Below are 24681 nucleotides of genomic sequence, written 5' to 3' on the forward strand. Positions count from 1 at the left end.
GTGGCTAACCAAAAGGTCTACAGTTTGAATCCACCAGCCACTCCTTGGAAACCCTATGGGGCAGTTCTACTCTGTCCTGTAGGGTCGCTATGAGTCAGAATCAACTAGATGGCAATGGGTTTTTTGGTTTTATATATATATGTATATGTATATATATATGATTATTTTGGCTAATATATTTTAGAATAGGTACTGATCTAGTTACTTTCTGTACGTTATTTATTAATACATCCCCATTACCAAGAATAGAGCTTGGCATATGGCACATGGTTAGCAAGGTGGGAATGTGTCTAGTCAAGGTCTCAGGCCAAGCAGAATTTTGACCTAGATCTATTTAGCTCTGTATAAGTGTTTGTATGGAAGGGTGAAAAGCTGCCTGGCCATTTTCCATCCTTTACTAGGCATCCAGAGGCCCACTGCCATTCCCTTGAGCTTATGACAATACTGGTCCATAAAACAAAACAAAACAAAACCTACAGGGCAGAGTAGAACTGCTCCATAGGGTTTCCAAGGAGCAGTTGGTGGACTCAAACTGCTGACCTTTTGGTTAACAGCCATAGCTCACCATAGCTTTTAACCACTGCACCACCAGGGCTCCACAGCTGGGAGTACAAGCCCTTAGTTCCTAAAGGGGAATCTGGGTGGTGAAGCACAGTGCCCACTCCCCCCTTTACCAGGTTAAGGATGTTTGCTAGTTTTTTATTCTACATGAATGTTGAATTTTGTTGACAGCTTTTTCAGCATCTATTGATGTCATAATATGTTTTTTGTAAATCATTTTCATGGTTCAAAATCAAAATTAAAGTTCTATTAAATAGTACATTAATTTTGGGAAAGGGCAGCGATAATGGTTGCACAACATGAAGGATGTAATCAGTGTCATTGAATTGTAAATATGGAAATTGCTGTACTGGGGAATGTTTTGGTGTGTATATTTTCACCACAATGAAAAACAGATAAAAAGTACATTGAAAGGTCTCGCTCCCCCAGTAACACAGATTTTGATGTAACATGATACATGGTTGCTGCCCATCCTCTGCCAGGCCCATGTTCTTACATCTTCTCCCAGAGTCGAGTCTAGTGTCGTGGAAAGGAGAGTGAGGGGAGAAAGAAAGAAACATGAGACAACTCCATCACAGGGTCAGGGTCTGGGCCTCTACTTGCCTGGCCTAAATTCACTGAAACACACAGATGATGCAGGGGATGATTTATAAGGAGATTCTTGAAAGTCCCAGCCAGGTTACAAAACACAGAATCAACCCCAAACATATTTATGCTGAGGCAGACACATGCCACCTAGTAGTGTCACACAGCAGCCAGGACCCAGACAGATATAGATTGTTCAGCTTGACCCCAGAACTCCTGCCCAGCGAGCTTACTGTGCTGGGTTTCCTTAGTCATTTAATTAACTTCGCAATTACGAAGTCCACTTTTAAAGGAAGAACCCTGGTGGTGCAATGGTTAAGCACTCAGCTGCTAACCAAAAGGTTGGCAGTTTGAATCCACCAGTGACTCCATGGGAGAAAAGACCTGGCAATCTGCTCCTGTAAGGATTTCAGCCTAGGAAACCATATGGGGCGGTTCTACTCTGTCATACAGTGTCGCTCTGAGTCAGAATTGACTCAACAGCAAGTAACAACAACAAATTTTATACAACTGAGTTTGAAAAATATATTTCTTCAGTGGACCAACAATTGCAAGTGACAATGTTTTCAATAAGAAAATAATCTCTACAAACCAAATTTATGAAAAAAAGTAACTAAGATTAGGGAATTCTTTCCCTGCATTCCTCCTTGTGAGGGGCCTCATCACTGTGCCCCTCAAGAGAAGTCACAGCTCTTCCTGAGGTGACCTGCCCTGCCCTGCCCTGCAGGACTCTCTCCTTCCAGGTCCCAGTAAGCTCTCCCAGCCTTTGTCCCTTTAGAGCGAGGGGTGGTGATAGCTCTACTCATGCTAGCCAGGGGTTTCTGCACTATCCCTTGTGGCTCCCTTACACTCACACACACCTTCAGCATTAGGCCTTTGTAATGAAACCCTCCTTGAATTATCCTAGTCTGAGTGTATCCTCTGCTTGAGGTTGGGGCCTGACTGATGCAAATGTTTTAAGTGTGTATTGCTGAGTCAAAAGAAGGAAACATAGTCTGTGTCACACACAGAAACCACACACACACCAGGATACCACAGACACCACACACACACACACACACACACACACACACACACTCTTCAAGGGTTTTTCAAACACTTGGTTCTATTTTACTTAAAAAATACTGTCAAGCAAACTTGGGTGAATGACCTGACCACAGACACACCCGGCCTGGACCCATAACCTGTTATCAGTGAGTCGATTCCGACTCATAGCGACCCTGTGTTTATTGTGGAGAACTTATGGAGGCAGGGCAGTAGCAGGTGTTCCTGGTTGGCAGAGCACCGATCTTCCCCTGGCTTGATCAGGGACTACATTTCCAGCTTACAATTGCAAGTATAGGATGTGGTGGATTGATGGCCTGCTGCCTAGATCCACTGAAGCAGGTTTCCTAGAGAAAGTTTCCATTCCCAAATAGTCTGCAAGATGCAAAACCAGGCTCTGAGAGTCCAGCCTGCAGAGATCAGACTTTGGTAGGTCATTCCTTACTTCCCAAATTCATTTTCTTTTTATACCATTATAAAACACAACATGAACACTCAAATGTGTTTTATATAACACACTGAGGATAACCAATATATGCTACCAGCTGTGCTAAAACATACTTGTACAGATGTTGAATAAAGTTCCTTCATCTGCTTAACTGAACCATATCCTAAAATTTCTAGTCAAGTGGTTTAGAAAAAATACTGTCACCATTTATAAACATTTAAGTGTGTGATTCAGAAGTTTTCTCAAAACTAATACAGAAATAAACGAGATGTTAAGGTTGATACACAGCTACTAATGCTATACATATTGCCAAAGTCAAATATTTGTGTTCAAACATCTCACTGATTGACTTTATACATAAATGTTATGAATGTAAACTTGTGAACAAATTTATGTACAATACTACTTTACACATCCTATATACTAGGGTCTATGCAAAATTTAAAGGAGTCTTGGTGGCGTAGTGGTTATGCATTCAGCTGTTGACTGAAAGATGGGCAGTTTGAACACACCAGCCACTCCGTGGGAGAAAGATGTAGCAGTCTCCTTCCATAAAGATTACAGCCTTGGAAACCCTATGGGGCAGTTCTACTCTACTCCGTCCTACAGAGTTACTATAAATTGGAATTATCTCAACGGCAACAGATTATACAAAATTTACTTTGAGAAATAATACTGCAAATCAATGGTTTAGGTAACAGCATCATCGATATTATTGCTTATATCTCAATTCTTCCTTTTGCAACACACTCCATTTCCATTGGAAGGCACCTTGTCTCGAGCAATTGTCTGTCATCAGCTACTGTTAGCGCACAGCAGAGTGACTCAGTCTTGCAATGCTTCCAATTTGGAGGAAGCTTTTTCCTCAAATGCATTTATTTATTTTTTGCTTTTTAAATTATTGTGCTTTAGATGAAGGTTTACAGAGCAAATTATTTTCTCATTAAACAATTAATACACATACTGTTTTGTGACATTGGTTGCCAATCCCATGATGTGTCAACACTCTCCCCTTCTCGACATTGGTTTCCCCATTACCAGCTTTCCTGTCCCCTTCTGCCTTCTCGTCTTTGCCCCTGGGCTGGTGTGCCAATTTAGTCTCATTTTGTTTTATGGGCCTGTCTAATCTGAAGGATGAACCTCAGGAGTGACTTCAGTACTGAGTTAAAAGGGTGTCCAGGGGCCACACTCTCGGGGTTTCTCCAGTCTGTCAGACCAGTAAGCCTGGTCTTTTTTTGTGAAATAGAATTTTGTTCTACATTTTTCTCCAGCTCTGTCCGGGACCCTCTATTGTGATCCCTGTCAGAGCAGTTGGTGGTGGTAGCCGGGCACCACCTAGTTATGCTGGACTCAGTCTGGTGAAGTCTATGGTAGTCGTGGTCCCTTAGAAAAGCTTCAGGAATCAAAAAAGGAAAAAAAAAAAAAAAAAAAAAGCACAGGTTTTGTGACATCCAGAATGAAAATAAAATGATTTCTCTCTCCACAAATTATGACATAACAGAAGTAATAATTGGAAGGCCAAGGACACAGGATTAGGAAAAAAAAAATGAAATGCCACTGAACTTGACATGTAACCTTTTTTATTTTGTGATAAAAATGCTTTCATATAAATTTGTTCTTAACTACTTTTAGAATGAAACTTTGAAAAGTAAAAACGAAGTGTGCATTTTCCTTACTATATCTAGTCAGAAATATGCAGTCATTTTACTGGTTATTGGGTTTCTCATACAAACAGATATAATATCACTTTTAAGAGAAATGTACACAGGGAAGGAGCCATAGTACCAAACAGTTATTAGTGGGGGCCTCTGGGTATATAAAAGTGTCCTCCCAAATAGTCATACATTCAGTGTACTGGTTAAGGCCAAAATCCACAAACCACCCGCCAGGAAGACATTATACCTTTGGTTCTTTTCTATGCAAGAATTACCAGCTAGCAAATTTAATAATAAGAATATATAATGGACTTGAGCATCATACCTACTTACAATAAAATCTTTAATTCTCAGTCTCTCTTTCCCTCAAACTTCTCCCTCTCCCACTATCATGTAAGTCAGAAAATGATGCTTAAAACAAAACAGAAGACACAAATAAAAAACCAAGGCAGAAGGAGAGTCAAAGGAAGAACTTTAAAAAAAAAAGGGGAGGGGGTGGGCGAAGGAATCTATACGTGGCATTAAAGATGCATCCTATAAAAACTTAGTCTTCAATTCAGAACCCAACTGAGAAAGTGATTCTCCATCTTACCTTCCCTTTTATTAAATACTATACAACTCAGGGGGTCCTTAAAATCTGATAAAATGCTTGAAAAGCAGTGTCCTCCTCTTCATCATTGAAGCCTGTTGTATGTGAATGGCAGCTCTCACACTCTCTTCTCCAAAACTCAAAGGACTGAAATTAAAGTATCCCAAGAAGGAAAACAAGCAAGTTAGTCCTGCACTGTGCTCAGGGATGGAGGAGGCTACAGAAGATCACAGCTGCTGGACTGAACGCTGATACTTTTGGGAAGAGGGGCTGGAGAAGGGGTGCAGAGAGAAGCAGGCAGGGTGTCGTTCAAAATGGCCCATGCAGGTAAGTCCTTCCTATCCATGAACTGATAAATGGGTCCAAGGTGCAGAGTCACCATTTAGAATGATAAAATGTTCACACACTTTGAAAGAGGCTGGTAGAATGTTGGAATGCAAAAGAATAAAATACAGAATGAATGAAATCTGTTTATACCAAGGCAGGATTAGTTATTTTTGTTGGTTCAATGAACTTGGGCAGGATTGAAAAACCATTTGTAGACAGTCATGCCAACAAACACATAGGGTTTCCACATGGGGCCCACAGTCGGATAAATGAGATACTTGGAGAGTACTGACAACTACTTCTGGTCCTGGCAGGAATGAATGCAAAACAGAGTAGGCAATTAACATATTAACAGCTACAAAATGGCATCACAGAACTATTTCCCGGGGCTCCACAGCGCTGGGTAGAAGTGATAGTATGGCCACTGGGACAATTTTTAGTTGACTCAGGGAGGAGGAAAAGAAAAATATTCTCATCCTATTTTTACAATTGTCTAGAATGCTTCTACCCTTGACAGAAAAGTCAAGGAAGTCGCAGACAGCATAAATAAAGGGAGTGGACTGAGGTGTTGTGCAGTTACAATCTGAACATGAGGAGGACAATGACAAGAGAGTTTGTAATCATCACCCAGAATGTGACTTAAGAAAGGAAAGCAGGCTTGGTAAGTCTGTATAGATTAGTCTCCAAAAAGGAATGTCACAAGGAAGGGAGAAGAAATGGCAGCAATCAATAGCAAATGCCACCTCACAGTTCCTCCCCTTTCCAACTTTCTAGTCCAAGGGCTGGCTTGCACTCTTGAAATTAGGCCAACTTTCCATTTCCTAGCTTTGAATATAGAAAATGTCTTTCCTCGAGAACGTACCAAGTGCACCAGTGACTCAGAGCACCCAAATGCGGAGGGAAGACTGGTGAATGGGCCTGCAAGAGGAAGACAACTGAAACTGAGTCCCCTGAGCTTAGGAAAGTTGTTTTAAGTGGCGAGGGTGTACAGTTTAAGACATTTTCTTCTGTGGTGATGTGAGGAAGGAAAGCCTCAGCACCTAAAACTAGCTTCAATTGATGGTAGGGGGAATGAAGCAGGGCTGAGCGTCGTACAATCTGGGGGAAAATGAGTTTCAAGTTGGCAGTCAACAGAATGCTTGGCAGGAAGGGAAGAGGCCTGCTGGGTGGTAACTACCTCTTGCACGAGTTAGCTTACCTGTTGGTCATTCCAAAAGTTTTTTTGGCTTAAAAGAAAAACAAACAAGAAAAGGTCATACTATCTAGGCTGCCGAGGGTAAAACTTCACACTGACTAGACCCGCAAATGGATAAACAGCAGATACTTATTCTTCCTGGTAAGGTTTATATGTGGCCCTGCATGCAGGCAAGAGAATTAAGGTGGCAGTCTCCTGAAGGGATCTCTTACCTCCCAAATTTGTCCAACAAAACATCTTTTGCTCCTCTTCTCCCTCTAGGAATGATATATGTAGGAGAATGCAGTGTGTCCATTTCCTAAAGAAACACACTTAGAAGGCTGTGTACAATCAAAATAAACCCTGTGAAACTCCTAGGGATACTGGGAAATAGGAGGGAAAAAGGAGGATGAAGTTGCTTTCCAGGGCAGGAATGACTGAAACACAAAGGTTTTGCCCTTTAACATACTGGCGGGGCTACAACCATGCAGAGGTGCAACAATTAAAGCACCAAATGAAGTCAAAAGAATGTCCCAGGATAAAAAGATGAGAAAGGTCAACTCAGGCAGAATTCCAGGGCACAATTCCCAACAGGACTCTCTACTGAGGAAACTTCTCACAGATACGGCAAAAGCCCTCAGGGCTTAAAATACAGTCCAAGCTGCAAGAATGTCTGGGCTACAATAGGCATCAGTCTTATTCTGCAAAAGGAAGGGAGTAAACATGACCCTAAGGCTTGTCTTCATCTTGCATTTCCATGAACTTGGCTTGATGGGCAACTGATTAGAAGGAGCCATATTCCCAAGCAAAAACCCTGCAGATACTCAGTGAAGCTGATAAAATTGCTTCTTTGCATTATCTGAAAGTAAGAGCATCTTATCTCTCCTGCCTCCAGGAGCTGGTTTCAGAGATTTCTTCATTTCTCTCCCAGATGACCTTCATTTTGTTCCTCAGCAGCATTTACAATAGGCAGTTCTGTCCTTACACTGGAGGCAGACTCTTTCACGCATAGACCTGCATGTTGCTGTGCGGTGGCTCAGACATGTGTGTCCCAGGTCCCCGCTGACCTCCTCCAGCTCCCCCAGGGGTAGGGCTGGTGGTTACATCTGACCAGTCAGAAGCAGAGTGGGGTGATGAACTTGACCACTGGTCAGGAGACTCTGGGGATGGTGTCAGGTAGGGATGCTCACCTTGGAGGTGACCACTGTGGCTGGGTGTCCTCTCAGCAGCATTTGAGGAGGCATAACTGTGCTGTGAAGGGGGGGTGGGATACTTGCCCACAGAGGCTGGGAAAGGATGATAGGCTGGCAGAATGGTCTGAGCTACCTGACCATCCTGCTGGGGCATCAAGGCAGTGGGGAAAGCCACATTTGGCAAACGGGCCATTTCCGGAATCTGGTACATGGTGGGCAGGGGGCCTGCAACAGTGGGAGGACAGTTGGACTGAGGCTGAGAGGCCCCAGCTGGTTGGGCAATGCTGCCTTTGGGGATTAGCTGGAAAGTCACAATGGGTGGCAGTGGCTCCCGAGGGGTAGTTATGTGCTTCCCATCAGGTGGCCTGTTCTGGGGAGCTATGCCAGGGTGGGTGCCCTCAGCTGGAGTGAGGACCATACCAAACATCTCATTGTACTGGGTTTCATTCATCTCCATGCGGTTCATCCAGTCTGCTGGGACAGTGACTGGATGTAGCCTACCCAAGCTCCCTGCACTGCCACTGCCTGGAGGGACAATGTGGTGGTGGGACAGCAACTGGCTCACTGAGGGAAGCACAGTGCTGGTCCCATGAGCCAAAGGCTGCATTTCATGAAGGTTAGAGAAAGACAATGCATGCTGTGAGTGGGCGGGGGCAGGTGGGGCAGCAGTGGCCAACATAGGGTTGGGTGGTGAGGCCTGTAAGATTCCAGGGGACGTAATCATTGGAGAGGATGTGGTGTCAGAAACGTATGTGTGAGGAGACTCCAGGGAATCAACGGGGGATAAGGTCACTGAGCTCTCAGATAGTTGGCCCTTGTCGCTCAGAGACTTCTTCCTCCTATTACCCTTGGCATCCTTGGCCTCCTTGGCCAGGTGAGGGAGGCTAGTGGGCATGGCACTCTTGGCATTGGGCCGTCTAGGCTTCTTGCCCATAGGGGTGTGCTTCAGGCTGAGGAAAGACCTGTTGGGTCCACAGATGACAGGTGAGAGAGCAGAAGTCAGCACAGTGCCTGGAGGGCTTGGTGTCACGTTGTACTCATCCAGGAGGCGCACAATGTCATGATGCATGCGATCCCGAGCCACATCCCGGGGGAGGCGATCCATGTGGTCTGTGATGTCCCGGTTGGCAAAGTGGTCTAACAGGATCTTAGCTGCTTCATAGCTCCCCTCCCGTGCAGCAAGAAACAGGGGTGTCTCTTCCTATAGAAAAAGGCCATGCAGAACACATTTTACTAACACTCTTGAGAATATAGCAGTGTTTCTCAATCTCTGCTTTTTTGTCATTATCTCTACAAGGAGTCTTTTTTAGACATTTTTTAATAATCACATCATGCCCTATGAAATTTAATATCATAGATATACACTATATGTGTTAGAGTACTACATGTATATCTGTGCTTTACACATAAAAAGAGTTAAGATTTTTTTCTCTCCAGGAACCAACTTTGCTTCCTTGGGGGTGATATCACTCTTGGTTGACAATACATGAAATAAAGTGTGTCGCTGAGCCAGAGGCCCACTTAAAAGAGCACTGAGCTTATTGAAAGAGATATCTAAGGGGGAAAGGAATTAGAGATAGGGAAAGTGGGAGGAGAAGCAGCTCAGGTAAGTGCAGAACTGGGAAAAAAAAAGGAAAGAGTAAAAAGAAAGAAGAGACAAAACATTTGTAAGCCAGAAGACTACAATAAGGTAAGGGGAAAGAAGAAGGTAATGAGAAGATGAACAAGGCGTTGTTGGGGGGGGGGGCGTGGCGCACGGAATGAGTGAACAGAAAGTAAGAAGGCCACACCAAACTTATTTACAGGACAGCCTGGTTCAAACTGAGCATGGAGTGGGCAGAGGGCTCAATCCTGACAATCCCCTGGATGACCCCTGCATCCTTTATCAAGCTCTCTGGACCCAATTCCTGCCCATCCTTCTTCCATCTTTGGTCTACACCTATCACAAGAGAAGCTATACAATTAAAAGGGAAAGGGCCTCATAATCAGGGGCTCTGTTATGTGCATGCTCAAGCTCAGAGCCCACACTGCACCTTGTTGTCCTGCATGTCTCGGTTGGCTCCATTTTTCAACAGCAAAAGGGTCGCCTCCACGTTATTGACAGCAGCTGCCCAGTGAAGAGCAGATTTTCCTGCAGGGGAAAAAACACCTTAATAAGCAGACAGAGAGTAGAGGACATGTCCCACCTTTTAGTATAAGAAGGCACCATGACTTGTACAAGGGAACCTTGAACTTCAATATAGGCTGCCCAGCCTTCAGAAGACCTCTAGGTAGCAGGATCACTTGTCTGCGGTGCTTACTTCCTCTCCAATGTACAATTCACCAAGTCACATACTGAAGACAATCATCTATTTATTACATGCCAGAAGGTATACTTAGGATGTCCCACAACCCTCGCAGTGAAGTCAGCTTTCATTAAGTCCTCATACCAAAAGTGATATGCTCAGGAACCCATACACGCAAACCTTTAAAGGACTTGCTTTGAGGTCCAAGCACCCTCACTAAACATCCCTTCCCATTTTCATCTTGGGAGTTCCCACAGGCTCTGTTCTCTGAGCTCAATAAATATATGTTGAAAGAAAGAACGAAAGAATGGATGGATGGATGGATGAGTCTCCTTAGGATCTGGAGCTGTGACACTTCTTTAAGGTAAAGGTAACAATTCTCCTTCATAAAGGCATGTTTTGCAGGTAAGAACCCAAACCCCTGCCTCTTGTCCCTACCGTGATCATCCACTGCATTCACATCTGCTTGGCAGTTGATCAGCTCTGCCACCATTCCCTCCACAGCCAGGCGGGCAGCCAGGATCAGGGGTGTAGTACCATCGTTCATCCTGGCGTCTAGATCAGTTGCTCTGTTGCGGATCAGAATCTAGAAGATGAGAAAGTACGGAAAAGTAAGTTACCTGAATTTAGGAAGATAATGAAATTTAGAAAAGATAATGAAACTAAGAGAAAAAACAATTTAGATGAGAAAGTACGGAAAAGTAAGTTACCTGAATTTAGGAAGATAATGAAATTTAGAAAAGATAATGAAACTAAGAGAAAAAACAACAGCATCAGAGCTCAGGTGACACTCTAAGTTCCTGGAGGGCAGGGGATATCTTGTTATTTTTGTGTCCCAAGATTCTACCATGGTGGCTCAATAAATATTTGTTGAATGAATGAACGAATGAATGGTGCTCTAGGACAACAGCCCATGTACTTCTACTGTCTAAGGAAAGAAGAGGGATGTGGGAAAATATCAAACCCTCAATTACGGTGTACAGTCTAAGGCGATACAGAATGCTTCCAATTTGTGGGTATTCCAGGAGAATACTGTGGACTCAAATCAAGAAAGCCACCAAGGAGTAGACGGTTTGGAATAGGTACCTCTTCCATCTGATCTACTAATCTGAAAGGTAGTTTGGCATAACAGAAAGAATGGTACTTAAGTATCAGAAGACTGGTGGTAACGGCTGTTGGCTCTGTCACTGTCTGGCTGTTCCTAGATCAGTTTGCTTGCCTTCTTTTTCCTGCTTCCTCATCTAGCAAGCATGACTGTAACATGTGCCTTAACCCTTTCAAAGGATTGGCAAATAAATTTCATGACAGATTAAGTGCCTTGACAAGGATAAAACATAGCTCCATAAAGAATTCTTATTATTTAAGCTGACTCATTTCCTATTCTTTACCTGGAAGACACCCTGGGCATCGGCTGCCACTGCAGCATGGAGAGGGCAGCGGCCCATGTTGTCTTGGGCATTGGCATCGGCACCTGCATCCAGGAGATGCTTGGCAGCATCTGCCCTTGAGTAGCGGGCTGCAAGGTGCAGGGCCATCTCGCCCGTGCGGTCTGTCTGGGCCTGGAGGCTGGCACCCTGGCCAACCAAGTCTGTGATGATGTTTGCAGAAGAGTCTTCTGCTTCTTCATCTTCATCACTCATGTCTGAGCTGCCCCCTCGGAGAGATGCCAGCATCAGTGGGGTGCACCCATCTGCAAGAAAGGAAAATTCAGGAAAGTATTCAAGGAGGAGAAGGAAGATAATATTCAATTGACCCTATTGTTGGAATAGTCCTATTTGACTGAAGTTATTCCTAAGGAGGAAAAAAAATTCCATGTCCTTCTTGTGGAACTGGTAATTAGCTTTAAATTTGCCACCTACTTTTCCTCTGATAAGGTTGTTTTTAAAGGAGCCCTGGTGGCATAGTGGTTAAAGTACTCAGCTGCTAACCAAAAGGTCAGCGGTTTGAACTCACTAGCTGCTATGTGGGAGAAAGATGTGGCAGTCTGCTTCCATAAAGATTACAGCCTTGCGAATCCTATGGGGCAGTTGTACTCTGTCTTATAGGGTTGCTGTGAGTCAGTTTGACTTGACGGCAGTGGGTTTGGTTTTGGTTTTAACATCCTTTTTATACACAGTAACGGGGAAGTAAGAGTCTTTTAAGCTGGGGGCTCTTCTCTAAGCTAAAAAAAGCTTTTCTGTTCAAGTTTCTTAGTGCTATGTTATTTTAAATTAGACATTCTAAAATAACCTATATTGACACAACTAATTTCAATATATACTAAACTATCAGCTAAACTTATTCTCCATCCCTCTGCTTTGAGATTTTTTTCTCTACTCTACTACTAGCTAACCCATTTAATCAGCCTATGTCTTTTCAAGCATGCTGTATAGGAAGCAAGGTGAACTCTTTCCTGTTCTTCTCATATGATTTCATCATTTCTGCATGCATTTATTCCTGGAGCATTCATTTTGTCAAGCTGATTCAGAGTCTATGAAACTGGCAGGTGGCATATCACCAGGTAGGACAAACACAGGGACAGACAATGGGGATCCGAGGGCGGGTACTGCCTGGTAAGAGGCGAAGGCTTGGTGGTGCTGACCTGGGCCACGGACATTCACGTCCAGCACATCCACCTCCTGCTCTGCCTGAGGAGGAGTAGGTGCAAACGACGGTGTCCTACGGATGTCTGCAGCTTCCAGGTGCTGCTGCGTCCATGGGCGTCGGTCGATGGGGTCATCCTCTTCTGAGAGTAAAGCCTCATCTTCACCCTGAAAAGGGAAAACAATATCCCCTGTCAATCTGACCTTCCACCAGAACTTGCTGACAAGGACCTGGTCCAGAGTTGCCTACCCTACTCCCAATCACCTACTCAGTTTTATCTCCCCTTCTAGTCCAATTCTCCAAATTATTATCCAGCTGGCTTCCTACCCCTCTTGTGATGTAGTTCCTGCTTATTTCTCTGTACAACTCTCCTCACCTCCCCATTCTAAACTCTAGGCTTCAGCCTTAATATGCTACTTGTAGATCCTCAAAGCACCATATATTTGCTTCTAGGCCTTTGCCCATGTGGCTCCCTCTGTCTGGAATGGTCTCCCCCAATTTGATTTTCAATTTGAAGGATGGCATGAAATTGAAATTAGACCTAATTCCTGACATGACAGTCTCTACCACTAAACAGTAAGGTTGCTGAGTACAAGGAATGAACCTTGTTCACAAAGCATCCCTGCACTTACCATAGTGCCTAGCACATAGCAAGCACTCAAGAATATGTGTTGAATAATAATAATTATTATAATTTAAAAAGCAGCTATCATTTAATGAATACTTAGCATACCACAGGAACTAGGTAAGGTACTTGACACATATTGCTGTATTTAATCCTCACAACCACTCATAGAGATAAGAATTATTATTGTTCTCATTTTATGGATAAGGATAATTGAGTACAAAGAGGTTAAGTAACTTGTTGAGTTAGTTAGTGGCAGAGTTTTAGACTTGAACCACGTTCTGGTTGTAACTAAAACAATGTTCTTAACCGTCATGCGCTACTGGCTCCCAGCCCTGTGTAGCTATAGAAGGATGGTCTCCTTTTCCACATCAACCTCAGCCCAGTCTACCTCTTACTTCTATATGGTTTTAGTTTTCTAGGCTGAAGATGTAGAGTTTCCAAACTCAGTGGTCACTCGCTCTCTTTCACTGTTTAATTTCCTCTTCCCTTCCAGAAAGGAAAGTGTCCAGAAAAGATAAGGGAGAGATGTAGACACGAAGGAGACTGCTATTTACACTTACCATTTCTCATTCGACTACTATCAGCATGACACTTGAGGAAGAGGGCATGGTTTATTACTTTTGAAGAATTCTTACTGAAAAACATACAGAGGTAACCCAAAGCCATGAATGACCTCAGGATTCCTGCTTTTCATTAGGACCTGGGATAACCACTGCCTGGGCAATATATAAAGACTACCACCCTTTCCTCCCATTCAGGATACTCTAGATATCAAAGGCTAGAAATATGAAATGTGATCAGATAAAATGGCTGACAATGGTGGCGGTCCTACCACAGCCAGTTTACCTTGGCTTTCTTCGGCTGGGGTCCTTCAGCATCGACCCAATTGTCACTTGTTCCAGAACCAATTAGGTTAGCCTCCGAAACTTGCACTGACAGATTTCTGATATTATGGGGTAAGGGGGAGTGGAGAGAAGAACAGAAGTTATGCCATAAACCAATATAGTTGTTTTCAACACTTTGCCCACCATGACACATTCCTATGGCTATACTCAGAATTTTGGGGGCCTTGGCCCAGAGAAGATGGACAGTAATTTATGTGCCATTTCCTAAGCATACACCCTTTTCTTTCCCACTGATCAAGAGCTTACACCAGCGTGCTGCAACATGGAAGCTGAGCATCACTGGGCTACTAAACTAGAAGTACACAGACTGACTATGGTCTCACACTCAGCAGGCATTCAGAGTCATGGTCCAAGTGGGATCTTGTGGCCAGAGTTCACAATCTAAAATCATGATTCAACCAAGCCTGCTTTTAGAATTCTCACTGCTCAGAATTACTGTCAATAGTGACTTGTTGGCAAACCCTCTTACTTCAGCCCCACGGCATCCTGTCCCACTGGCTCACGACGCTTGTGATTGCTGGAGTCTCGGCGAAGGGTGAAACCTTCAGGCAGCCAGAGGGAGCCGTGCTTACGCTTTCGTTTTGCCATGATTACCCCCAGCAGGATAATAAATAGGATAATGACAACAGCAACAGCAAGTAGGTAGAGGAGCTGAGTGCTTTTTGGAGTCCAGGATTCACCTGAAAAGTCCAGAGAGACAGGGAAAGTGATGAATATTAACTTCTCAATATTAGGATTAAATTCATTTAGGGGCAACTTTGACCTCACCAGCCCTGAAAATAGAGGGCTGAACCTTGAAAACTGTGCCCTTTCCCTCTGCCCCCCAGTGACACCTTTCTCTTCTGTCCTCTCCCCTTAACACCGGTGCCACTCACTGATGACAGACACAAGAGGGTATGACAGGGTCCCCTGGATGGCGTGAGAAGCCAGAAGAGCTGCTGCTGCATCGGTGTTCTTGAAGCACTGGTCTGAATCTTGAACACATTGGCGGTTGTCAATTTCCAGAAATATTTTAGAGCTATGGAATGCCAAGGGAAAAGAGGAAGAAGGGAAGGGGTGAGTAACACAGAAGGGTTCAGGTCACCAAGCTGAGTCAGATGGGTTACATGAGCTCTCCTTCCTCACCTTCAAGATCAAACTCTCCACCTCAGTGATACTGCTTCCAGAAAGACCTAAGAAATTAGGACCTCATCCCTTCAGATCCTAATCACTAATTCTCACTGAGGGAGCTTCTCACTTTCCTTAGTCTGGCTGATTCTAAGCCTCTGACTTGGGCAACTCAAGACAAAGTGATAAAACTGTAAAAAGTTAGTCTTCAGTGCTCTCCTTCTCCTCTTTTAGTGATCTTCTTCCACCCCCTTTCCATCTGCTCACTAGCACTTGGTAGTTGTCACTGGGTGGCTCACAGCGACCACGTGTGACGAGTAGAACTGCCCCACAGGGTTTTCTAGGCTGAAATCTTTACAGAAGTAGATTGTCACGGAGCCACTGGGTGGGTTCCAACCACTAACCTTTCAGTTAGCTGCCAAACTTTTGGTTAGCTGAGCACCTAACTGCTGTACCACCAGGGCTCCTTGGCACTTAGTACTACTCTAAAAATCTTCCCCTCCACGTTTTTGGTCCTTACTCTCCTTTGTCTGTATCCATATCTTGGCTAGCTGTAGGGATAAAAGTTGTGGGATATACCAGTAAAAAACGCAGTGTGAATGGCAGAATAACAGAAGATTGTTACCCTGGTCAAAGAGACTTACATCATAAATGAAAGGCCTGAAGGCAGTGTACCATACAAAAGAGGAGCCACTAATAAGGTGATTTGAGGCAACTCTGGAAAAGGTTAGGGACTTTAGCATTTGAGGAGGCCTTCCTGAGTTTCTGCCTCCTGCTTACTCTAGTCCACCTTTCCAGATCCCAAGATCAAGACAAATCTTCACCCTTAAACAGAAGTACTGGGATAATGGGTTTGCTCTGTTTGGTGGGTATTTTATTTGTCTGAGTTTTGGGGTTTTATAGGTTGAGTTATGACTTCTGCTGGGTATAAAAGTGCTCAGCTTTATAAAATTCATGTCATGGATTGAATTATGTCCCCCCAAATATGTGTCAACTTGGTTAGGCCATGATTTCCAGTATTGTGTGGTTGTCCTCCATTTTGTGATTGTGATTTTATGTTTAAAGAGGATTAGGGTAGGATTGTAACCCTTACTAAGGTCACACCCCTGATCCAATGTAGGGAGTTTCCCTGGAGTGTGGCTGGCACCACCTTTTATCTTACAAGAGATAGAAGGAAAGGGAAGCAAGCAGAGAGGCGGCACCTTATACCACCAAGAAAGAAGCACTGGGAGCAGACTGCCTCCTTTGGACCCGGGGTTCCTGTGTGGAAAAGCTCCTAGTCCAGGGGAAGATTGATGAAAAGGACCTTCCTCCAGAGCCGACAGAAAACAGCCTTCCCCTGGAGCTGACACCCTGAATTTGGACTTCTAGCCTACTTAGACTGTGAGTGAATAAACTTATGTTTGTTGAAGCCATTAACTTGTGGTATTTCTGTTATAGCAGCACTAAATAACTAAAACAATTCACTTTTAAGAGATTCAGAAACCAAAAACCTACCCAGCCACCTCCTGCTCTTGTTCAACAGGAAGGGACCTGCGTGTCATCTTTTGCTTCTTCATGGCAGCTGACTTCTCTCCATAATATGGGTACACCATGAGGGCCCCCTGGGGGTCCCGTTTAATGCGCAGGTTGGTGTGGAGCAGGGTGCCCAGTGCCCGCAAGAAGCCACGAGCATCCTGGAGCAGCTGTTCAGGTGGCATCAGCACCACAATAACCAGGGTTCCCTCTGCCAGCTTCTCCGGCTGGTCAGCAGCACAGTCCAGTCCATCCCAGCCACACTCCTCGCTGTTACATCCTTGGTCACAATGGTTGTCTCTGTAGTGGTCAGCACAATATCTGTCATACCTAGGTAGGGGGAAGCAAAGGAGGCAGAGAAAAGGGAAAGGGGCTCAGACTAGCCTGGAGCTCTATTTGCTTTTCCAGTTGCAAATACCAAGGATTTTCCAACCCATCTTCTGTGGCCCAGGTCAGGCCCCAGATACCCCATGGAGTCTTCTTTGAATTCTTCTATCTCTAGCATTTTACAGAGTACACATGTAGCCTGTGTCACTCAACACTGATGCGTGCTACCTGTATGAGAAACAACACTATGCTTACTATGCTACACAGGCCTAGGGGCTCCCAGAGAACTTACAATCTGAAGTTAAACCTGTAAATAAAGCTGCATATCTGAAATAAAAAACAACTCAGTTTGTGCTTCCTCTATTTTTGTATCCATTGTCCCTGGTAAGGTATCAATGGATCAATAGCCCTGAACCATCAAGAGTTGTTATACAGAGGACCAGGTCAATATGGTCCATTCTTCCCCTACTAGGACCAAATCTCAACTATGAAAGGTAGGGGGAAGTGTATGTTCCATACAGGATACCAGACCTAACTTGTATTGTACGGCCTCTTCTAGTTTCTTTACCAAAATCAAATATTGGGAAAAGAAATTCAAGGCCAAAACCTAAATGCTGCCCATGCCACTTCAGCTACACTCTCCTCTCCCTGCACCTACTCTTTGATATTTACACTAGTTGGTACAACATCCTAGCTCAATGGAAAGATTAGGAGTCAGGAATAGCTTGTATGTACTTTGGAAAGTTCTTTAACCTCCCCAGGCCTCTGCTCCCTCACTGGGGAAGAACACTAATAATATCTGTGCCTCACAAGGTTGTTGAGAGTTAACTGGGATTCAATTAAATGGGATGGTAGATATGAAAGGTACTACGTAAGCCATAAAGCACCATAAAAATGCATAATAACTGCAACAATGAAGACAGACCAGGAGGGTTAAGTGGCCTCGTTTAGCTTATGCCTCCTGCTAAATCTGGATGGGGAAAACTAGTCTTAGGGAATGGAGTGGGGTAAAAAGGGAGAGGTACAGACCTTTCTATCCATCCTGCAGGCAGGTTATGTGAGAGGCTGCCTGACAGTGGGCAGCACCACTTCCAAAAGTTATTTCCCCCAGGAGGTCGTGAGAGCAGCAGGTGAGAAGGCAGAGAGAGGCAGACAGAGAGGATGATTGTGCAGGAAGCATTCCTGGGCCTCGGTCAGCAGGGAGACCACAGGGGTCATGTGCAATGGGACAAGGCTGATGCCCAGGAGAAGAGGGCCTCGGGGCACCAGTCTGGAAAGCAGAGGCAGCTTGGGCTGAAGCACTGGAGTGGTTAGGAGCAAGAACAAGAGATCAAGATGTGTTAGTGACAGTGGCTTTCAGCTTCTGGGGACCTGGAGCCCTTACTTGCATGTTTTGCTGTTCCCCTGGCATTCAAAGTTGTCAAAGAGGCACTCGGCCGTGTTGCACAGCTCGTCACACTGGTTGTTGATGTAATCCCAGCACGGAAGTGGGGAGGAACAGTTGGCCCAGGGGTTCTCCATGGTAAGGGAGCAGTCACCCCCATCCCACTGGCAGGCGTGGCTATTGCAGGCCTCATCACAGACGCCATCCCGAGCTTTGTCAGCGCAATACTGGCTGAGACAGATGGCAGGAGGCATGCTGGTGGGGGCCATGTAGAGCTCGCAGTGGCTGCCCCAGAACGGAGAAGGGCACTGGCAAGAGTAATACGGAGGCTGGCGCTGAGGATAGCAGGTGCCCCCGTGCTGGCAGGGGCTGCTGGCACAGCCTGGCTCACAGTCCTGGGGGTTGGGGCAGAAGCAGCGGGGTCCTGAGGCTGCGTGCACGCACTGCTCCCCTCTCCTACACTTCACTTGTCCACAGCTGCTCTGGCATCTTGCCCCAGAGAATTCCTGTAGAAATGGGTGAAGAGATTGAGGATGGTAGGCCGACTCCTGAGGGCTAGCCTATTTTCCTGTCCTAAGCCCCTCCCTGCCACACCTCCAGGGAGATAAAGACTAGACACTTCACTAAGATCCCTCCATGTGCTTCCTGGGCCAAGCTCTAGGAAAAGACCTCTTCAAGTCAACCTATAGGCCAGGGCGGAAGGTTCCAAGAGATGAACGCAGAGTCCTTTCACTTAAAGAGCGCACTTCTAGAAATTAAGTCCACAGGTCATGATGGATGAGTCAGGTGTCACTGTATCTATACGGACCTTCCCTAACCATCATGAGATCAGTCAGATAATGGCTTTACATAGAAAAAAAATCACTTAGAGTTTCAGGTGTCTGAAAAACTTTCGTGTCTCATTTCACTTATACTTCTTGCTAAGCCCAAGCCAAGATTACTGGAAAGGGTTCCTTTTGGTATCTCTCCACACAGTAATCTCCATTTTAGGGGGGTTTCAGCCTCTGGCACAGGTAAAACACTTTGCATAGCACAAGGATAAAAGTAGGCTTTGTTCTAGTGTCAGAAGCAGCTCACTCCCAAATGGTTTCTGCCAGTGTTTAGGCAGAGTTTCCAACCAGCTCTGGCCCAACCTGGGCAGCAAGACTGCTTTCCAGCATGGGACTGAGAAGCCTGTTTTCAAGTGAAAATTCTACCACTTCCTGTAATTTTTTCCCTTGATGCTTCTGACAACTAACAGTCACAGATTAGGGAGCTACTATTTCTGGGAGAGATTAAATGGCATTAAGTGGAAAAACCCAAGCACTTTCTTCTGAAGGATCTAAAACTGAGAAATCTCCCCATCATGGAGTGAGAGAAAACAAAACAAAACCGTTTAATCTCAGGTTTGACACAGATTGTACAAGAGAGAGCACGCTCCTTATATCATCAACAGGGCACTTACCGGGGGACAACGACAAATGAAACCATCAGGCATGTTGCTGGCCACAGCACAAGTCCCTCCATTGAGGCAAGGCATCTGGGGACACACATCCACGAAGGTTTCACAGTGACGGCCTCAAGGCAGAAACAAAAAAGGGGTTTTAAAGGCAGAAGTAGTGACGGCAAGTGTCATGGATTGAACTGTGTCCCCCAAAACTATCCGTCAACTTGGCTAGGCCATGATTCCCAGTATTGTATAATCGTTCACCATTTTGTCAACTGATGTGATTTTCCTATGCGTTGTAAATCCTACCTCTATGATGTTAATGAGGTAGGATTAGCGGCAGTTATGTTGATGAGACTCAATCTACAAGATTAGGTTTTGTCTTAAGTGCATCTCTTTTGAGATATAAAAGAGAGAAGCGAGCAGAGAGATGAGAACCTCATACCACCAAGAAACAAGAGCCAGGAGAATAGTGCATCCTTTGGACCCGGGGTCCCTGCACTAAGAAGCTCCTAGTCCAGGGGAAGATTGATGACAAGGACCCTCCCCCATAGCTGACAGAGAGAGAAAGCCTCTTCCTGGAGCTGATGCCCTGAATTTGGACTTCTAGCCAACTAGACTGTAAGAGAATAAACTTGTTTGTTGAAGCCATTCACTTGTGGTATTTCTGTTATAGCAGCACTAGATACCTAAGACAGTGAGTTACTGGACAGAACACTGCTGGCATGTGAGTTAGCCAGAGAATTAGAGATGGAGCAAGAGATATATATGAGAGTTCAGTTCTAACCCTTTGGGAACATGAGAAGACGAAGAAAACACTAACTCAATCTCAAGATTTACTGTCCCCATCACTGGTTCTACCCCTCACCTCTCTGGCCAACACAATAAGCACATGTGACATATATCCCCATACTGACTCACATTAACAGGATGGATACAAAAAGTGACTCTAATCTACCAAAAAAAAAAAGGGGGGGAGGGGGTGGGGGAATGAAACCTCAGCTATTTTAAGGTATGTTAGCTTTCAAAAGAAATATTTAATAAAATCATTCACTGCATTTTGTTAATATTATTTACTTCACAGAAGAGGCTATACCAGGCCAATACATCTGTATGGTGATTTCTAGCTTGTAGAAAAATTTCATTCTATGTCTCTTTTCAATCATTTCTGGCTTCTCTGTAGCCTGAATGGCCTTGCTTTAAAATGTAGCTTAATTTTCCTAGACTTAATTTTCTCCAGACACAGTTCTGAAACAGAAGGTATCTCTAGGTTGTTGGCCTATGATGAAGTGAACTAAGCAACTGAAAATACGGAGGAGATGTCGCAGCACAGCTGAGCCCTGTTGGCAAATAGCAGGAGATGGGCCCCATCTGGACTATGGTCACTTAGAAAAGAAGAGGTGACTGTTATGGATTGAATTGTGTGCCCTAAAAAGACTTGTTGAAGTACTAACTCCTGGTAACTGTAAATGTGGCCTTGCTTGGAAGCAGGGTCTTTAAAGATGTTGTCAGTTAGGTCAATATGAGGTCATAGGGTGGCTCCTAGTCCAATCTGAGTGGTGTTCCTATAAAAAGAGAAGAGACACAGACATGGGGAAGAAGGCCATGTGAAGCAGAGACTGGAGTGATGCATCTACAATCCAAGGAACGCCAAGGATTGCCAGGAACCACCAGAAGCTGGAAGAGGCAAGGGAAGATCTTCCTCAAGAGTCTTCAAGAGAGCATAGCCCTGCTAACACCTTGATTTTGAACTTCTAGCCTCCAGAAATGTGAGACAATAAAATTTTGTTGGTTTAAGACACCCAGTTTGTCATAATTTGTTATAGCAGACCTAGAAAACTAATACAGAATTATGAGGCAAGAGTTACAGTGTTTGTCTCTTCAAATCATAGTAATAGCCAACAACCAAGAGCAGCCATCACATGGATTCGGTGCTCGCTGGACCAATGGCCCCTCACTGGTGACTTCAGCACTCCACAATAGCTGCAATCCATGGGATCATTTGTTATGCACACAATCAAAGAGCTCAAGGGATTTTTTTTCATTCACAAGTGGGGAAAATGCACAAACACCACCGCTTGGCTGTGGTACACTAATTTCAGGTGGTCTTCATTCCTCCCTTCTCCTGTTTCTCCCTTACTGTGTGTCTATCAGTGTTTCCAGATAAAGGGATCACAGAGGCATGAAAGGAAAAGGAGCCAACTTTGCTCCTGTGGCCTCCTAAGCAAATTGTGGCTAATATGAGGCTGTTCATTCTTTTCCTATCTTGCATGTGATGCTCATAACATATTCTTTCCCACTCTTTATATTATTGCATCCAGGCAGCTTCCATACCACAAAATCCCTCTCTCTCTTTGTAAAATTCCAAGGTTCTTAAAACTAGCATATCCTTTTAAAACTGGAAGGAAGGAAGGCTGGAGATGGACTGGGGATGTAGCGGAGTCCATCTTGCCAAATTATTAGTATATAAACTATTACAGCCCATTTCCTGACTCCCTAGGAGCCTGATCACACCTTCAGCATAAGAAATACTGCTAGAGTGTAAGCTTTGGAATGACTCCAGAAAATGCAAGATTTCAAGTCTGAGTATTTGATGGTACTGCCCTATCTAGATACAAGCAACTATTTTGGTCCCAACAAATCATCAGGCTGCCCCTCTGCAGAGTCTTTATGCCCTGTGATAAGAAAACACTGGAAGCATGGCCAGGCCTAGGCTGTGAGAGCACACCTGTGACCACTGCAGCTTTCTAGCCCTTGCTCCCACCAACAGAACTTTGGGTAAACACACACCTATTTGGATCTACTCTCCTTAAATATCCTAAGTTTCCATGGGATCCATAGGTAGAAAGAAGGTGCCAGTGGTAGGAACTACCTAGTAACTCAAGTCATTACACACCCGTGGAGGCCGGACAATGAAACCAGGGTTAGATGTAAGGTTCCTGAGTATCATCTAACGTTCAGATTTGAAATCCTGCATTTTCTGGAGTAATTCCAAAGCTTATACTCTGGCAGTATTTCACACTGAGGGTGTGACCAGGTTCCTAGGGAGTCAGGAAATACTATTTTGCTCAACTACTTCCAACTTCTTATCATTTTTCTGTATTCCTATTATGGTATGATATAATCAATGTCTACAAAAGGGAAAGAGTCTTTCAGGAAAAATAAAAGGTAGAGGTTGACTACAACACAGCATAGAGCTCAGACTGTTAAGCTGTTAAGTTAAGGTGGTCTGGTTTTTCATATATAAGAAATGCTTCACTTAGGTCTAGGACAAGTCATACGCAGCCCAATTTCCTCAGAAGTAGCTCCCTCAAAGGAAGAGAGGCTGGGGAGGCTTCTTACCGGTGAAGGCACTGCGGCAGACACACAGGTAGTCATTGGTAAGCTGTATGCAGTCCAGGCTGCCCTCAGAGCTGCAGGGGTTGGAGAGGCATTCGTTGATGTCCCCCTCACACCGCTTACCAGCAAAGCCAGGCAGGCAGCGACAACTGTAGCCCCCAATCCTATCCACACACTGACCGCCATTAAGGCAGTGGGGGCCCCTGGCACAGTCATCAATGTTCTTTTCACAAAGTAGGCCTGGAGGAAAGAGAGGAGAGATACAGAATTATGAAAATCCTTTGAACACTGCTTTCCAGCATGAGACAACTACCATTGTTGGCACTTTCACAATTAATAGTTTATACCCCTCACTCTGTTGTTGTGTGCCGTTGAATTGATTTCGACTCACAGCAATCCCATAGTGACCCTATAAACCAAACAACCAAACCTGTTGCCGTCGAGTCGATTCCAACTCATAGTGACCCTATAGGACAGGGTAGAACTGCCCTACAGTGTTTCCAAGGAGCACCTGGTGGATTTGAACTGCCAACCCTTTGGTTAGCAGCTGTAGTACTTAACCACTATACACCACAGGACAGAGGAAAACTGTCCCATAGGGTTTCCAAGGCTATAATCTTTACGGAAGCAGACTGCCTGCCACATCTTTCTCCCTCAGAGCAGCTGGTGGGTTTGAAGCGCTGACCTTTCGGATAGTAGTCGAGCACCTAAGTGCTGCGCCACCAGGGCTCCTTTCTCAATCTACTCTGGGATCTTTTAGGCTAGGTAGGGAAAAGTACACTCTTGTTCTGTGACATGTGGATCCTCCTAGAGGGCAACATGAGCAAAGGAAAGAATTTGCTTAGGGCTTCATATGTATTATCCCATTATCTAATGAAGCAGTACCCTATGAAGTAAGTACTATTATTTGTCCCATGTAAAGACAAGGAAACTGGAGCTCAAGAGAGACTCAGTAAATTTTCATTAATTTATTCATTAAAAAAACCAGTTCAGAAAAGAACAGTAAATACATAGATTATAACTATGTAAAAATATTGATAAGAATTGGAACTGAATTATGAGTGATGTATACTTTTAAATTTTATAATTATTGACTTTTTTCTGTAAAACAGTGTGAATACACTATTGTTTTTTATCTGAAAAAACAGAGGGGAAATAACCTGCTGAAAGTTCAAAGGTTACTCAATTTAAAACATAACTCATTTCATGTACTGTGGATATAAATGAGCCAATTTGTATGACTATCTGTAAATATTTTTAAGAAAGAAACAAAAAAAAGCAGTGACTATTCTAGATATCACTCCATGATAGATTCTAAAAAGTTAAGAAGAAAGGAAAACAATTCTGTATTCCTATTATTCACATCTGTGGCATATACTAATATAAGCAAAACTATTAAAAAGAAAAATAAATGTAAGTAAAGGCCCCATTTTCAATAGCTATAACAAAAGATAAAATGCCTAGGAATAATCTTAATAAAAAATGTGCTACACCCCCCATAGACACATCCAACCTCCCCGAGGGACTGAGTTGCTGGGCGGAGGGCTCTGGGGACCATGGTCTCGGGGAACATCTAGCTCAATTGTCATGACACTACTTATAAAGA

General features: G+C 44.3%; 1 protein-coding gene across 2 annotated transcripts in view; it reads right to left on the minus strand.

Annotated features, from left to right (window-relative positions):
- Window positions 1-4059: 4059 nt before the first annotated feature.
- The window catches only part of NOTCH2 (notch receptor 2), a 210935-nt gene continuing 190313 nt past the window's right edge, over window positions 4060-24681 (minus strand). For both annotated transcript variants that reach the window (XM_004380333.2, XM_023734857.1), the window contains exons 23-34: window positions 23079-23315; window positions 19755-19867; window positions 18311-18816; window positions 16582-16929; window positions 14853-14995; window positions 14447-14657; window positions 13919-14015; window positions 12443-12611; window positions 11250-11551; window positions 10300-10447; window positions 9610-9707; window positions 4060-8777 (exon numbers count right to left, since the gene is read on the minus strand). In XM_004380333.2, coding sequence (XP_004380390.1) covers window positions 7386-8777; window positions 9610-9707; window positions 10300-10447; window positions 11250-11551; window positions 12443-12611; window positions 13919-14015; window positions 14447-14657; window positions 14853-14995; window positions 16582-16929; window positions 18311-18816; window positions 19755-19867; window positions 23079-23315 — 3764 coding nt within the window. In that variant the 3' untranslated portion in view covers window positions 4060-7385. The remainder of the gene's footprint in view (window positions 8778-9609; window positions 9708-10299; window positions 10448-11249; window positions 11552-12442; window positions 12612-13918; window positions 14016-14446; window positions 14658-14852; window positions 14996-16581; window positions 16930-18310; window positions 18817-19754; window positions 19868-23078; window positions 23316-24681) is intronic.

Source organism: Trichechus manatus, unplaced genomic scaffold, assembly GCF_000243295.1.
Source record: "Trichechus manatus latirostris isolate Lorelei unplaced genomic scaffold, TriManLat1.0 scaffold00073, whole genome shotgun sequence".
NCBI classification, from domain to species: domain Eukaryota; kingdom Metazoa; phylum Chordata; class Mammalia; order Sirenia; family Trichechidae; genus Trichechus; species Trichechus manatus.